The sequence below is a fragment of the Mizuhopecten yessoensis genome, unplaced genomic scaffold (genome assembly GCF_002113885.1).
Source record: "Mizuhopecten yessoensis strain PY_sf001 unplaced genomic scaffold, ASM211388v2 scaffold3645, whole genome shotgun sequence".
Lineage (NCBI taxonomy): Eukaryota > Metazoa > Mollusca > Bivalvia > Pectinida > Pectinidae > Mizuhopecten > Mizuhopecten yessoensis.
This window is the reverse complement of record NW_018405148.1, coordinates 494,187-508,909: the sequence shown is the minus strand read 5'-3', so window position 1 is coordinate 508,909 and position 14,723 is coordinate 494,187. Positions and strand designations below refer to the sequence as shown.

General features: G+C 35.2%; 1 protein-coding gene across 1 annotated transcript; it reads left to right on the top strand.

Annotated features, from left to right (window-relative positions):
• The first annotated feature begins 1,935 nt into the window (after positions 1-1,935).
• LOC110447896 (baculoviral IAP repeat-containing protein 2-like) lies at positions 1,936-11,696 on the top strand. The gene is made up of 7 exons (XM_021493874.1): positions 1,936-1,997; positions 3,301-5,091; positions 7,093-7,265; positions 8,065-8,116; positions 8,723-8,866; positions 9,820-9,960; positions 10,494-11,696. The coding sequence occupies exons 1-7, from the start codon at positions 1,976-1,978 to the stop codon at positions 10,667-10,669; spliced, it is 2,499 nt and encodes an 832-aa protein (XP_021349549.1). The 5' UTR covers positions 1,936-1,975; the 3' UTR covers positions 10,670-11,696.
• The last annotated feature ends 3,027 nt before the right edge of the window (positions 11,697-14,723 follow it).

Genomic DNA, 14,723 nt, shown 5'->3' with positions numbered 1-14,723 from the left:
TTGATATTTTTTTTTTATTAAACTGTCCAAAGTTATCAATTTCTGAAGTACTATCCTCGAAACTCCTGACGAGAGTTTGCGCTCTCTTACCGACTGTCATATGAATTTGCACTCACCTGGAATATATACTTGTCACCAGGAATTCGAAGGATCTGCCAACGCCATCTTGTAAATGAAATAAATACATGTAACCAGTTTGATATAAGATGTAAATTAAAAGAATTGCACGGCAGCGTAACGGTTAAATTAGCTGGCTTTGAAATCGGATGTCACTCGTCTGTAATCTTTAAAGGACAAGTATCAGCCTAGTGCTTATCATTATTTTTTTGTACCCGAAACCAATCATGCCATGACATATACCAGGGGTGCAGAAAACGTAAACTGTGAGCGAAATCCCTGGGATTCCCAGGGTGTCACCTAAACTATCTTTAAACACTATAAGGTTTATCAAGTTACGTTTCAACGTTAGCATTTTATTGTAATGAAATAGTTACATCAAGTAAGATCTCATAAAGTGAAATATCTGCATGACTTAATTTATTCGCTCAAAGTCCATATCTCAGGTCGCTGATTGATGGAGATGGTCGGATACATCACAATAGGTACAGCGAACGCTATACGGTGTTCCGGAGTGATCGAGGTTCACGATGTCTGTCCCCCACCCCCACCCCCATCCCACCCCTCTCCGTCAAAGTATTCTATTTCAATGTAACTTCACATATAACATGATGACAATATAGCGACATCTTCACTGTATTTCCAACTACTGTTTAAACAAAAAAGTAGTCAGAACGTTTTATTGTAAAAAGGGGTAAAAAATAATCAAATATTGATTGCTTTCAACAAAATCCATATGAACATTAAATTGCCGTCTTGTTTTGTTACTTCTACATGAGATGTATTCCCCCTGTAATATTTCACATAATACTCACAGTGTAAAATCATAAGTTTTATCATGTTGATGGAATGCAATATCTCGTTGGCAAAATGCCATAAAGTAGGGTAGGTTAAATTAACGTATACATGTGTGTATACTGTGTAGTAATAACGACAGTGCAAACATGCAAAGGGATTTTCAGGGCAATCCTTTTACAAGACATATAACAAAGAGATCAATGCGAAACGATTCTACAGCATAAAATACATAAACCACAAACAAACAAGAAGAGAAAGCTTACCGAGAGAATATACGATAACATAAACATATTTCATATAAGTGATAACAGTTTTTTCATATATTTTCTCTATACTAAGTGACACTATCTAGCTTCCTTATTCGCTGTAGACTGTTATTTTTGGATGGTGAACGAAATATCCCCAACCGATTTACATAATTACACAATTCTATGAAATCGCCATCCAAGTCTTCTCAGGAAATAACAATTAAAAACAGAATGTTCTCTTATTTCTAACAAGCATTAGTTCAAACGTTATACTATTGGACATGTATGAAATGATGTAGCCGTTTTTTTACTTATCATGGATCGTGGATGATTTAAATAATTCATATTATCTATATTAAATATGTATAGATATAATTATGTATTTTTCCTGTTGAACTTAAATGGTATAATATTTGCTTAGTATTTCAATCACAATATCCAAAAATATGGTTCACCACGGACTTAGCTAATCTTATTCCGTGGGTTAACCAATATATACGCTCCTAAATTCGATAATAAATTATCATGAATTTCATGGCTTAATTGTCGTCCAATGCAAACGGATTTAGGTATTTTACCTACGTATTGAGAGGCTATTCTTGTTATTAAGGATAGGATTTAAAAAAGAATAAGATTGTGTGATGTTTACACACATAAAATTAATCAAACCAACCGAAAGAAATTTCCACGTCTATAAATAGATCAAAAATTCCCGATGATAATTGCATAAAGGGAGACAATCCCCATGGATTGAAATAACCTCTGGTTAAACCACAATCAATATAAATAAATGAAAGTATCTTGTTCATTGCATGAGAACACCGACATACCTAGGTAAAGTATGAACTTATTATTATTATTATTAGCAATATTGTTACAGACTTGTTTTCATTTTATTGGCACGTATTCATGGCAGGATTCAATATTTCTGTTCTTAATTTCACTGCCTTTTATTTCATTACAACCACTTTAATTTATTTTTGTCGGCGGTATTACTATACGACTAGAAACTTGTCAAAGGAAATTCATAAGTAATTAATATATTTCATATATCCATACTATCAAATGAGTTTAAGGAACAATTTGAGGTGGAGATTCTGACAATTTGACATTTATCGTCTGAAAATTTGTATTTTAATTGCATTACATTATACAGAAAAATCATTGGTCACATCCGAACAAAGGAAATTGATATTCTACCAACTTAGCGCGCGTCTACAGACGGATTCAGCTTTTACCACAGGGGACCTCATAAGAAATGTTGGGGGGGGGGGGGGGGGGGGGGGGGGGNGAGTAATATAAGACGTTTAAGGGGTTTAGATCCACTCCTTGATGATATATACCAGGAAACGGAGATTATGTATGCGCAATAAGAATACATTTCAGGTGGAATAGAAAGCTTGCAGAAAGACAAATATTCATTGCACTGTGCTTTTGAAAGTAAGATGGGGTTGGTTCTCTTCCCACCCTTTTAGGATACAATCATTGAGGGATCTAAAACCCTAAAACATATTACATTATTCTGGACACAAGTTTCATTCCAAACATATCTGCTGTAACAAATGCTTGGGTCCACGTGGCTTATGTCAAGTCCAATACGTTAGAAGTGTAGCAAAGGATTCGACCATATTGATAGAAATCCAATCTCCTGTACATACGTACTGTAATGTTTAGTGTACATAAACAATCTTAACATGTAGCTCTAATTTGTGTGCAGTAAAACTGACATATATAACATATAAACATTGTAACATTTTAAAACAATCTCAATCCGTGTTGTAACCCATTAAAATCCCACCTTTGTGTGATATTTGAACGTTCTACATCAATCTGAAACACATTTTGTTGTTGTTTGTTTTGCTATTTTTATGTGTGTGTGTTTATTAATTTATGTTGGAATCAACATCAGTCTTCACTGGTGGCCGTATCAATAGAATTAAAGTTCCAGAACTATGATATCAAAAAAAGTTACCCTAACACGTATATATCAATTTTAACATTATTATTTATATTTATAGATTATATTAAATATATCATACATTGGAGGAAAACGACGGAAATGTATCATAGGTATTGATGACAACTTGTGTATGTATACTGTTTTTTAAAATAACGTCCCAGTTAATTTCTATTGCAGTTCCTTTCATGATGAGTTATCGGAAGTCAACACTTGGGATTTTCCTAGCGTGCATTGGACTCTTTTCCGGATATGTCATTAGGCGCGATTCCTTGAAATCGTTCCGGAACGGAAGGTCACATGACCTTGACACGTTCAACCCTTCACATGACCTCACCCGGAAAAGCGTGCTAGTAGATACCACACCTGATGAATACATAGAACTTGTTTTATTGATGCAAGTGGATTTTAACGATACCTTCGTTCCATGTCAAATAATAACGTTTTACCGCTTTATTTCAGTATTAATTAATCAGTTTAGTAGCTTCGGTTTTAGTTCAAGAAATGAACATCAGAAAACGAAACAAAATCCAGATTCATGTACTAGTCATATAACCGAAATAGAAACTACTTCAGAATGGATTCACGGAAGGAAAAGGGCAATTCATGTTTCTCGCCAACGTGCTAATGAAAACGCAAATCACTCGGACGATTTTTCCACTGATAATGGAACGCGCCAGACTTTACAGATACCATACTTCAAGCTTGACCATGTAGCCTTGGAGCTGAAAACAGGAATTAAGTTATCAGTGACATTGTTTTTTATTTTAACTAGAATATTTTGGATGATTTTGCGAAATGTTCCACGACATTTTGACAAGACAGGAGCAAGGGCTGTAAAGGGGGATACACCAAACAGCACTTATCACTGGGGATTGCTTAAGTATTTTCTAGAATCGTCTAATTCGTTTATCGACTCAGTAACCACAAAAAGCTGTAGTAGCATGAAAAAAGTGTTGGAAGATACCATGTCGACCTTATCACCGCCCCCACAAGACATCGTAGTGGCACCAGTCACAGAGTTAAACGATTATTTTGAAACGACGAGTCACATGGACACATCCAATATTGACATTTCTTTGAATATTGAGATTTTACGGATAGAAAGTTTTCGTAACTTTTCCCGCTCGGCTCCAGTTAGTACAATACGTCTTGCAGAGAATGGATTCTTTTATACAGGGAAATCAGACGAAGTTGAGTGTTTTCATTGTCATGTTAGGTATAGCGGATGGAGTAGGGGCGACACACCATTTGATATTCACAAGAAAACATCACCTGATTGTGATTTTGTTCGTGGGATGGAAACAGTAAACGTCCCATTGTTGCAGCCATCTCGCAAAAATTCAAATAAAGAAGACGGCACGACATGCGAACGTGCGTGTACCCGAGACGTTTGTGGACCACCGGAAATGGGGAATGATGCAAAAGTGAGCGATTATCAGTTTAGGAGCAAACCAAGCTCAGATAAGCTGCATAGCAACGCAGTGTCAATCGAGTCACAAATCATTTCTTACCGCAACACTATCGAAAATGAGCGTCATAGCAACGCAAGCGTTCCTGCATCGCATAGCAACACAGATGACATTGCATTGCACATTATCAACGGAGGGAAAAGAAACCAAGCGTCCGAGGAAGGCAGGGTTTTTGAAAACGAGGCAGGTGGAAAAGAGGGGGGCAACCTAAAAAATCTCCAACATTCGGAATGCATTGGTAGAAGACAGGAGAAAAATGCTTTAACAGGCAAAGAAGATGTCAAAATAACATATTTGGATGAAAACAATACAAATCAGACTGACTGGCGGACAAAATATTCCGGAAAGCTCCGACTTGCACCACTAGCGTATGTGAGAAAATCTTTAATGTATCCTGCTTATGCAATCCCTACCATTCGTCTCAGTTCATATAAAGGCTGGTCGACGACTTCTGGACATAACCCAAGGTCTCTGTCAGACGCCGGGTTTATATACGCAGGTGAGTGAGTCGAGATATCCCGATTCGGGAGAGAGTTCTACATTTATCGCTTCATCTCGTATCACACATAACTGTGAGATGTAGCGTGTAATTTTTCCTTAAGTGGAACGAATTAACTATGACAGTATACATATTAATTGAAAATGTCCATTTTTTTTTAGATTTTATGCTCATGTATGGGAGACCGGGGCAAGTTCGGCCCGGGGTAAGTCCGGCCATCCCGGACATTTTTGGTCATGAGCAAATATTTACAACTTTAGGGATCTTAGTAGTTCAGTTAACTGGTCGGGAAAATTCTAAGAAAAATTGGCGAGGAAATTTCAAACATTATTTTACTAAAACGAAGAAAGTTACTTTTGAAGGGTAGAAAGAAATGTGAACTTTCCGTAGGGATTTAGATTTTATAGGGTTAAACGTCCTATCCATAGCTAAGGTCATTTAAGGACGTGCCTCCATGTGTATTGTGTAAGCGTGCATGTGTGTATGTGTGCTGGATAAGGGTATGTTGGTGTAGTTGCCTCATTGTAATAGCGCGGATCTGATGCTGACTTTATAGTGCTATCTCACTGAAATACCATGCCGAAGTCACCCAGCAAAGCATTCCGGCCGGTCACGTTATACTGACAACGGGTGAACCAGTTGTTGCCATTACTCAAAAAGCTGAACGCTAAGTAGGGAATGACAACTACCACTTTAAAGGACAATGGTATGTCGCGGCCTGGAGACAGAACATATTGCCTTTCTCACCTGGGCGAACGTTCAACATTAAAGCCAAAAATGAGGTGTTGCCAAGTAAGGCGCTAGGAAATAACAGGTAGTTAGAAGTAGAGAGAAAGATAAATACAAAATATTGCAATGGATGCAGCAGATTTATTTTGGTCGCTTATGTGTCCCCAAGTAGAGGGCACAAAAGCCAATCCCCAATTTGGCATGGGGTTCCCCACAATACTGGCCTCTTAAGATACAACATGTAATGGGTAACAATAGGTGTATTCTTTCTCGATCCTCGACCTGCGTAAACCTAATTTCTACCTAAATATGTCATACGCGTAACATATATTATTCTAAAATGTACGAAAAAGGGATGCAAAAGGATTTGTTTTAAAGTTAGTTTACCTCGTGACACAGGGCGTACACATAGACAGCTTCACATGACGGTATATATAAAAGCCTAGCGTTGACTTTCATTTTGCTATAATATATTAATTTATTGAAATATCAACTTTTGGGAAGGTTTGGCCAATGAAACTGGGGCAAGTTCGGCCCATGCAACACATAAGAAGTCGCTTTGGCGGGAAAAATCTGACGTTGAATGCTTTATGACATCATAACTATTCTGATTCCATCGTTGGCCGATATAACCACAGACAGCCTGGCCGAACTTGCCTCAAGGCAGGGCACGTTCGGCCATCAAATCTTTCAACAGAAAAAAAATAATTATACCTCAAATACGGACGTGTTTGCCCTTTTGTAATAATTTTATGACAGGCAATGGATTTCTCTTCCGAATGATTGATATACATATACCATTCAACAAATGCCATACTATCTAGAACGACTTCAGTTCAAATGGGCCGAACGCGCCCCGGTCTCCTCTTTTGAATAAAATTAATTTTCATTTATTTCTAAAGCGTTTCAGAACACGTAAAGACTACTCAGTTTCGGACTAACATTTTTGGTCTGTGAAGTCATAAAGTAAACATTTGATACACCAAAACAATTCGTCACCAGGAAATACAAATCTGACGACCTATGGCGATAAAAATAATTTAATGGATAATGAAGCAAATGCATGTTCATTAGTTTCCAAGAAATCAAGTATTATTGAGGCTTTTGTTACGTGGAAATAAAATTCCCTGTATGCATACAAGTGTATTTTTAATTAACAGGAAGATATGAATACGGATGCTTTCTAACAGGAAATTATTTATACGGAGCTGATACGCTCTAGTGCCTTAATATGAAACTTTTTGATAACAAGACTTTAATGTTATGCTACAGGTTATGGGGATCTAGTCCGGTGTTTCTGTTGCGGAGGAGCTCTCCGGAACTGGTTGCCAGGAGACGACCCTTGGATTGAACATGCTAGATGGTTTCCGGAATGTGTGTACCTTCGGCAGAGCAAGGGAGATAATTTTATACTCCTGGTCCACGATGACGTCACGTTGCCACAGGTAAGAGTTTATAATAAGGAAGTTAGTTGCAATAGGGCTTGGTAGTTTCCCAAATTGTGCAATTGTCGCCGACGATCGACCCAGTCCAGTCCATTCATATGACAGTTTGAAATGAGATAATGAATGTAAAATATGATAACGAATGCGTAAATGAATTGTTGGTTATTTCCATCTTATGTATAAGTTTAAAAAGTCCCTATGTATTCATTATATGTGGCCTTTTATAGATACTGTATATATGTGTGTCGCGAGTAAATGTTTCCAATCAAGTATATTCAGTTTAATGTTATCATACATGTAATGAAGTATGTCTATAAGGTCAGCAATGAAATAAAATGGCATTCACTACAAAACAATTGATGCAGAATTATTATACAATCAGACAAATTTCAAATCTGACAGTATTCATTGTATGGCCTCAACACTTTTCATTGTTATTTATTTAAATATTGTATCTTATCTAATTAATATATGGAATAATCAGTTACTTGAAGAGGTGGTAAATATCAGCTAAAGTACTTCTAACAATAATTAAATGTTCATAAGATATTTCATTGTAAAGACAAAAATGAGCAAGCCACAGGCACGAATGCAAATAAAAATTAGATTTTTAATTTGGTTTATGAAACATCAGCTTTGTGCATTTTGTCTTAAGTAGAGACACCAAATCAACAGAACAATGTATAATGAGCTGTTATTTTCGATATTGAACAATATACTTGTCAGCTTTGACTTTAATAAACGGGATTTTACATTTCATTTCCCTTGTGATTTTTGTTATATATTTTATAAATTTCAGATGAGCAGTCACAACAAAAGTATAACCCCCCAGTCAGCCACAGGAGAGGCAGGTAAGACGACTTATATATATATATAGTATGGAGCGCATATTTTTTACTGTGTGTATAAAGTCCAAGTAATTACACGTATACTACATAATTTAGCGCGAAATCATTAACACAATTATGAAAATAATAATAAGAAAAATGGGCTCGCTTTGTATCGTGTATGAAACATGTAAATGATTAAATCCAGTGAAGATTAAAACTATGTATTATATTATTGAGCATAATTCGCAATGAAAGTAGTTAAAAATTCTAAAACATTGGCAATAAACCTATTCTCAAAACCTTTGATATCTACGATAGATATCAGGATATGTAAAATTAAAAAAGACACAAGTTTGATATCCGAGATGATACTGGCTCATTTTGTTCACAATTCAATGTTTGATATGATATTTAGATACAAAATATGTACAATCTGCTTTAAATTGAAAAGACCGTCGTATCTAACAAGTAAAGGACATCTTCTCTTATTGCAGTTATTTGTCAAATTAGCAACAAATGATGTTATTGTGCAAAACGAAGGGAAACACGATTTGATGATCCTGTACTGCTTCCTTAAATAATTTCGTGAACTGTGGATGTTTGTTATTAATTTGATGTATTATGTAGATTCGTCCCCGGTACCAGAAAACGCAAGACACTTTAGTCCGGATCCAGTCGATCAGAGCGTGGAGGATCCGTTCACTCAGAGGGTGAAGGCAATGGGATTCTCGATGGACACTATTTTGTCCGGTGTGACGTCACTACAAAGACGTACGTATCTTTATTACAACGTCTGAATTAATTGATGTATTACGTCTATCTTTCCGCAAAGAATAAACTACAAAAAAGAAGGTCGAGAGAAGTCATTGTTTCTTGACCCCGTTGTCCAAAGTACACTCCACGATCTGAATAAGAAATAGGTTGTTATCTAATAACTTTTATCATTCTCTGCTTCCGAAACAAACTATTTTTGCTAGTTATTCCAAATGTTCGCAACACTGTATACTAGCTAAGCAAGCTTCTGTGTTTCAATCTTGCTGTATACAGATTAAAAAGGATAGGAATAATCTTGAGCATCCTTTCCTCAAAAACGTTTATTCTGTTAGAATAAGGATTTTTCTTCTTCTACCATGCCTCATACCAAACTAAAGGAACGCATTTGCTCTGATGTTATGAGGATTTACTTTACCAAGGAGGTGAACGGCGATTGTTGCTAACCTTGTTCTGGCTTTGAGGGGGTGTTATTACTTAGATTTGACATAACTTCCTGAACATCTTTTCTTATTTTCATTGTACTTTTCAAGGGTCTCCACTTATGCAATTGATTTGTTTATATTATGCCCTAGTTTTATCAATTTCGAATTACGATTTCGTTAATGTATGTTAATGATAATGTAATGTATTTATGTATTTCTCTGTTGCATGATATTCCGTCTTTCCGTCTAATGAAGTAACATTCAATACCTGATCCCAAGAGAAGATAACTCTGCAATACGCAAAGACCGAATAGACCATAAAGAGTTTTCCTACTCGAAAATGAAAGATGTAGTCATTCACTACGATACTGTCATTTTCAAAGTTATATTAAACCCATTTATAGTTGGGAATATTGCTTTTTCCGATCTCAGTTTCCCCACAATTACTACTAATTATGTAAACAAAGACATGAGGACACAGTTACCTTTGTTCTACATTAAATCTTATTTTCTCATTTTCTTTTTCAGAAGGAAAGCCGATAGACGCATTCAACATTATAAATGAAATTTTATGTTCGGAAATTATCCCCGAACGGGTCGGACTGGACGACATCGATAGTTTTCAAAAGAAACAACAAACCGTGCGGAGAAACAACAGACAAGTTCAAGGTTAGTATCCGACCATTTATTTACCTGTTTATTTTTTCTTTGGGCGTTTGGAGAAAATGAAGACTAATTATTGGCAATTCCTTTCCCCCACAAAGGACATCTTTCATTGATGCTATCACTGAAAACACAGTGATGTATTTTAATACAAATATAAGCCAAAAGTTTCCACGTTTGAAGTCGGGACAAAAAGTTCAAAGGTACTTGTCACGATTAATTGATTATGCTATGGGAAACGTCATAATTTAATGGCTCGGCATATGTAGAAATGTTATTGCATACTCGAAAATCGAATTTAGAACTACCGAAACATTTTTGTACACCAAACCATACATAGTTTGCAAACGAAATATATATTCACATATGTAAAATATAAATTTGGTTTACAAAAAACAGATTTTGTATAATGGTATTTTGTCTGACAAATATTTTCTGGTTGAATATCCATGCCATTTATTCTGTTATTTTATTATGTTCAAAACCAAAGCACACAATTAGTTAAAAACATGAAGTCCATATCTACTTCCGGTTTTCAGGTGCAGAAAAGCCAATTCTGCGGACCAAGAATAAATGTAAAATTTGTCTTGGGGAGGACGCATGCGTGATGTTCTTGCCATGTCAACACGTGATATGCTGCAATGAGTGTGGTCCAGTACTTTACAAGTGTCCAGTTTGTCGCCAGGTCATCAAAGATCGTCTGGAGACCCAATAAAATGCATTGATCGTTACTATTAGGACAGAAAGTTAATTTCCAATTGCTGTCGTTGAATAATTGATACTTACAAGTTATGAGATCAACCTTAAAAGTGTTATTATGTTGTTTGATTTAAATAATTGTGCATCAAAACCAGTATTGATATTCCTAGAAAATAGATAGAACGCAGCTGCCACATACCTTGATCTCCGAGGAAAACAGCGAGCACTGGAGTTAGCTTTATACCCAGACACTTTCGTTTTTGAACGGTCATAAATGGACATAAGTTGTTGTATGTATTTTATAAGCATAATCTACCTCATTTGAAACAATAATGATGTTTAAACTGTATAGGTGCTTGAATTCGATATGAATTTCTGAATTATTATTATGATCACATTAAGTTTATTAATAATACACATTATCTGCATTTTAAGTGTGTTTACTAGACCCTCTCGTTTTAACATTGAATATGTCTCCTGGTCAGTAGGTATACTGACAATATTATTTGTTGTAACTAACACTATATCTCCTCGCCACTAAGTGTGTTTACAAGGCTCTTAAGATGTTACATTTCATATGATGTTTGGTCAGAAGGTATACTGACAATATGCTTTGTTGTAAAATATACTCTATAACCTCGCCAGTTAGTGTGTTCACTAGACTCTTTAGATGTAACACTAAATATTCCTAGATTGTTATACCTTATCATGCTATTTAGTGGAAATGGTCATGTTGCCTGGATTTATTTTTTGTTACCGACATATCGGTATTACTTTGATATTAGTTTGATACATATCATAAATAAATTGGTTGTTATTTTATATTTTTAGTATCTTTGAAAAACATTCTCTGATATTTATTTTGTTATTGCGATGAGATGTGTGCCGACACGCGGAAAGATATACAGTATATTATTATTAGTTTAATTGTATGACATTGAGTAAACACATAACATAAGCATACAATTGTATTTTGCGTAACAGCTTCCAAAATTTATTGTAGTACTTTAGTGTTTTTAATTCATATTGAATAAAGTGTTTGTTCTATTTACGTATTTTTATGTTATACTGGTGTATGTTACTGTAACTGACAATGTCATCATTCACTGGTCGGGCGACCGAGTCGGTAGAGCACGCGCCTTCATAAAGACGACCGGGGTTTCGATTCCTCAGCCGAACGTGAAAAAGGTACTGTGTCACCTGGTTCACATAGTTCTTTTCAACGGATGTTCTAGTTTCCTCTCGCATTAATACCATGCGCGTTACTATTCAGGTCAACAATATTGATTAATAAAAGTTGGAAGAACTTGTTTCATAATTTCTGTAAAGTAAATAAATTTACATTATATCTATTCACTGGAAATGACTACAGTCGCTAGCATCCAAGATGACGAAAGACAAAAACGGCGAATTTTGTGTGAAGAATTATGTTTGACGGCAATATTAGAAACACGTAATAACAAAACCTGCATTTGAGATATGAATTTGAAAGCATGCCCTCTTTAGAATAATAATTTGGAAGTAGATGTCGAGTACAAAATAGATCCACGAGGGATGTGGTATATACATATATGAACATCATGATTATGAAAGTATCTGTCGATTATCACTTAAGTGGAAACTAATTCATTTATGAAAGGTATAGCTTATAACTTAGAGTGTACGTGTGACATATCATACATGAATTGGCTCAAATGATTGCTAGCTACGGTTTGTTTATCATGACTAAAACTTGGTCATATACTTATATTTTGTATATCAAAAGATAATACTGATAAGATACGCTATGTAAATATCAAGTGGTTATATAAGAGATTAATTTCCAGTCAACAAAAGCAGTACATTGCGAATGCCTCTGTGGAAAATGTTTGCATCTTGTTACAAGTTGTTTTTTTAATCCAGACGTGTCATCATATGACGTTTCTTTAAATGACTAAATTTGTGTTTATTATATACAAAGACAAAAATTTTTTACTCTAACATACTGTTATTATTTTTCTTTAGAGCGATAAATTATCTTCCGATTTAACGTGAAATGGTGAACTCAACTTGTGATAAAACTGTTATTAGATTGTAATTCTTTGTCAACCATGAACTGATTCATATAGTTTAAACCATATTTTATTCATGTCAATAAACGTGTACAATTACATAGACATTTCATTCTGATAAATAATAAAATTCATATTCAAACCTTCGTGATTTATGCAATATCTCCTCAGTTACCCTAATATCAGCTGAAATGTTCTGGTCAGTTACCCATATCGTCAATTTCCCTAGCTACCAATAGCATCAATTGCCCAAGTTACACATATAATGCTGCCTTATTACTGTCATTAACAACTGCATTACACTCATTATCTAACGCATATCGATTCAAAATAAGTACAAAAATAATGTGAGTGATGTTTCTGATGCTTTTATAATAGGATGTGATCAAACCTATTTTTCATTTCTAAAACATGGTGTATGAAAGTAACTTTAATTAAAGGATCAAATTATCTCAATTGATCACTAATAATTAATGTAAGAATGTCAAATCTAGTACCCCATAGTATCTAGCAGCGACAACATTAGTAGCTACTGAAAGCGCGATCGTCGTAACTTACAGTGGCATATAACTATTTACTATAATGTAAGGGCATTAACTCCAGAATTCCATTGTATCTTATAGCATTATTATTAGTATCTTGAGTAATATTTTCAGTTTTAACAAGGCCTCGCGTACGGTACGAATACCCTCCTACCAGAAATGATATGAAGATGTGTGTAAAGTTTCGCTATGATCAGAAAGGAAAGGAAGTGTAACAGGAAAGGAAAATGCACGGCCACACCGGGGTTTGAACCCGGGACCCTCCGAACTCAAGACGGATGCTCTACAAATTGAGCTATCTTGTCGCCGACGATCGACCCAGTCCAGTTCCGCTACATTCCTCCCTCCTTTAACAAAGTCTTCGACCCAGAAGACACACGAGACCCTATACCATCTTCTGTGAGTATATTTCTTTGGGCGCCAAATGTAACAGGAGAGGAAAAATGCACGGCCAGACGGGGTTCGAACCAAGAATCCTCCGAACTCTAGACGGATGCTCTACCAATTGCGCAAATTAAATCACATCCCAACTCATATCGTAGAGACAGAAAATCACAACACGTTGGTGGTATTATGATATTTACTAAAAACAACCTCTTAATAAATCACCGAACTGATCTTGAAACTGAAGACATAGAACTTATCCTAGAAATTAACACTTCTAACAAAAAAATACTTCTCTGCTGCCTTTATAGACCTCCTAATACAAAAATAGATTACTGGAATAAACTTGATAACATTTTGAATAATCTTTCTAATACTAATCTTAATATCATCACTGGTGACATAAATGTTGACTTTATCACAATGAAACCTAATTCACATCTTGCAAGATTAATTACTAAATATCACCTAAAAAACTTAATACAATCACCAACACGCATTACAAACACTACTGCTACCTTAATTGATGTATTTAATACTAATAATGTTATCATTTTTACCTCGACACAAGTACTTTCCCCTCTCTGTAGTGATCACTGCCCCATCCTTGCTAACATTTGTTTTAAAACACTAAAAAATAAATCATTCAAGAAACCTAATTCTTATCCACTAAAATCTAACAATAAAATATGAATCCATCCACAAGATAAAGCTGAAGCACTAAATAAGTTCTTTACCACCATTGCCTCTGATATTACCGACACTACCCTACCTGATTTACCTCCCTTATTTGAACTTTCTAATATTAACATAACTGAACAAGATATAACTGACCAATTTGACATTTTCAATAAAAACAAACCAGCTGGTCCTGATGGTATCTTACCTATGATTGTAAAGAACATTTCTTCTTCTTTGGTATACCCACTCAAACTATTATTTCATGAACTTTATCCATTGTAGTAATACCTGATGTACTAAAACTACTAAAGTTACTGCTCTCTATAAAGGTAAAGGAGATATCAGTGATCTCAATAATTATAGACCTATTGCTATTACATCTATTTTTATCAAAATGTTAGAAAAAATAATT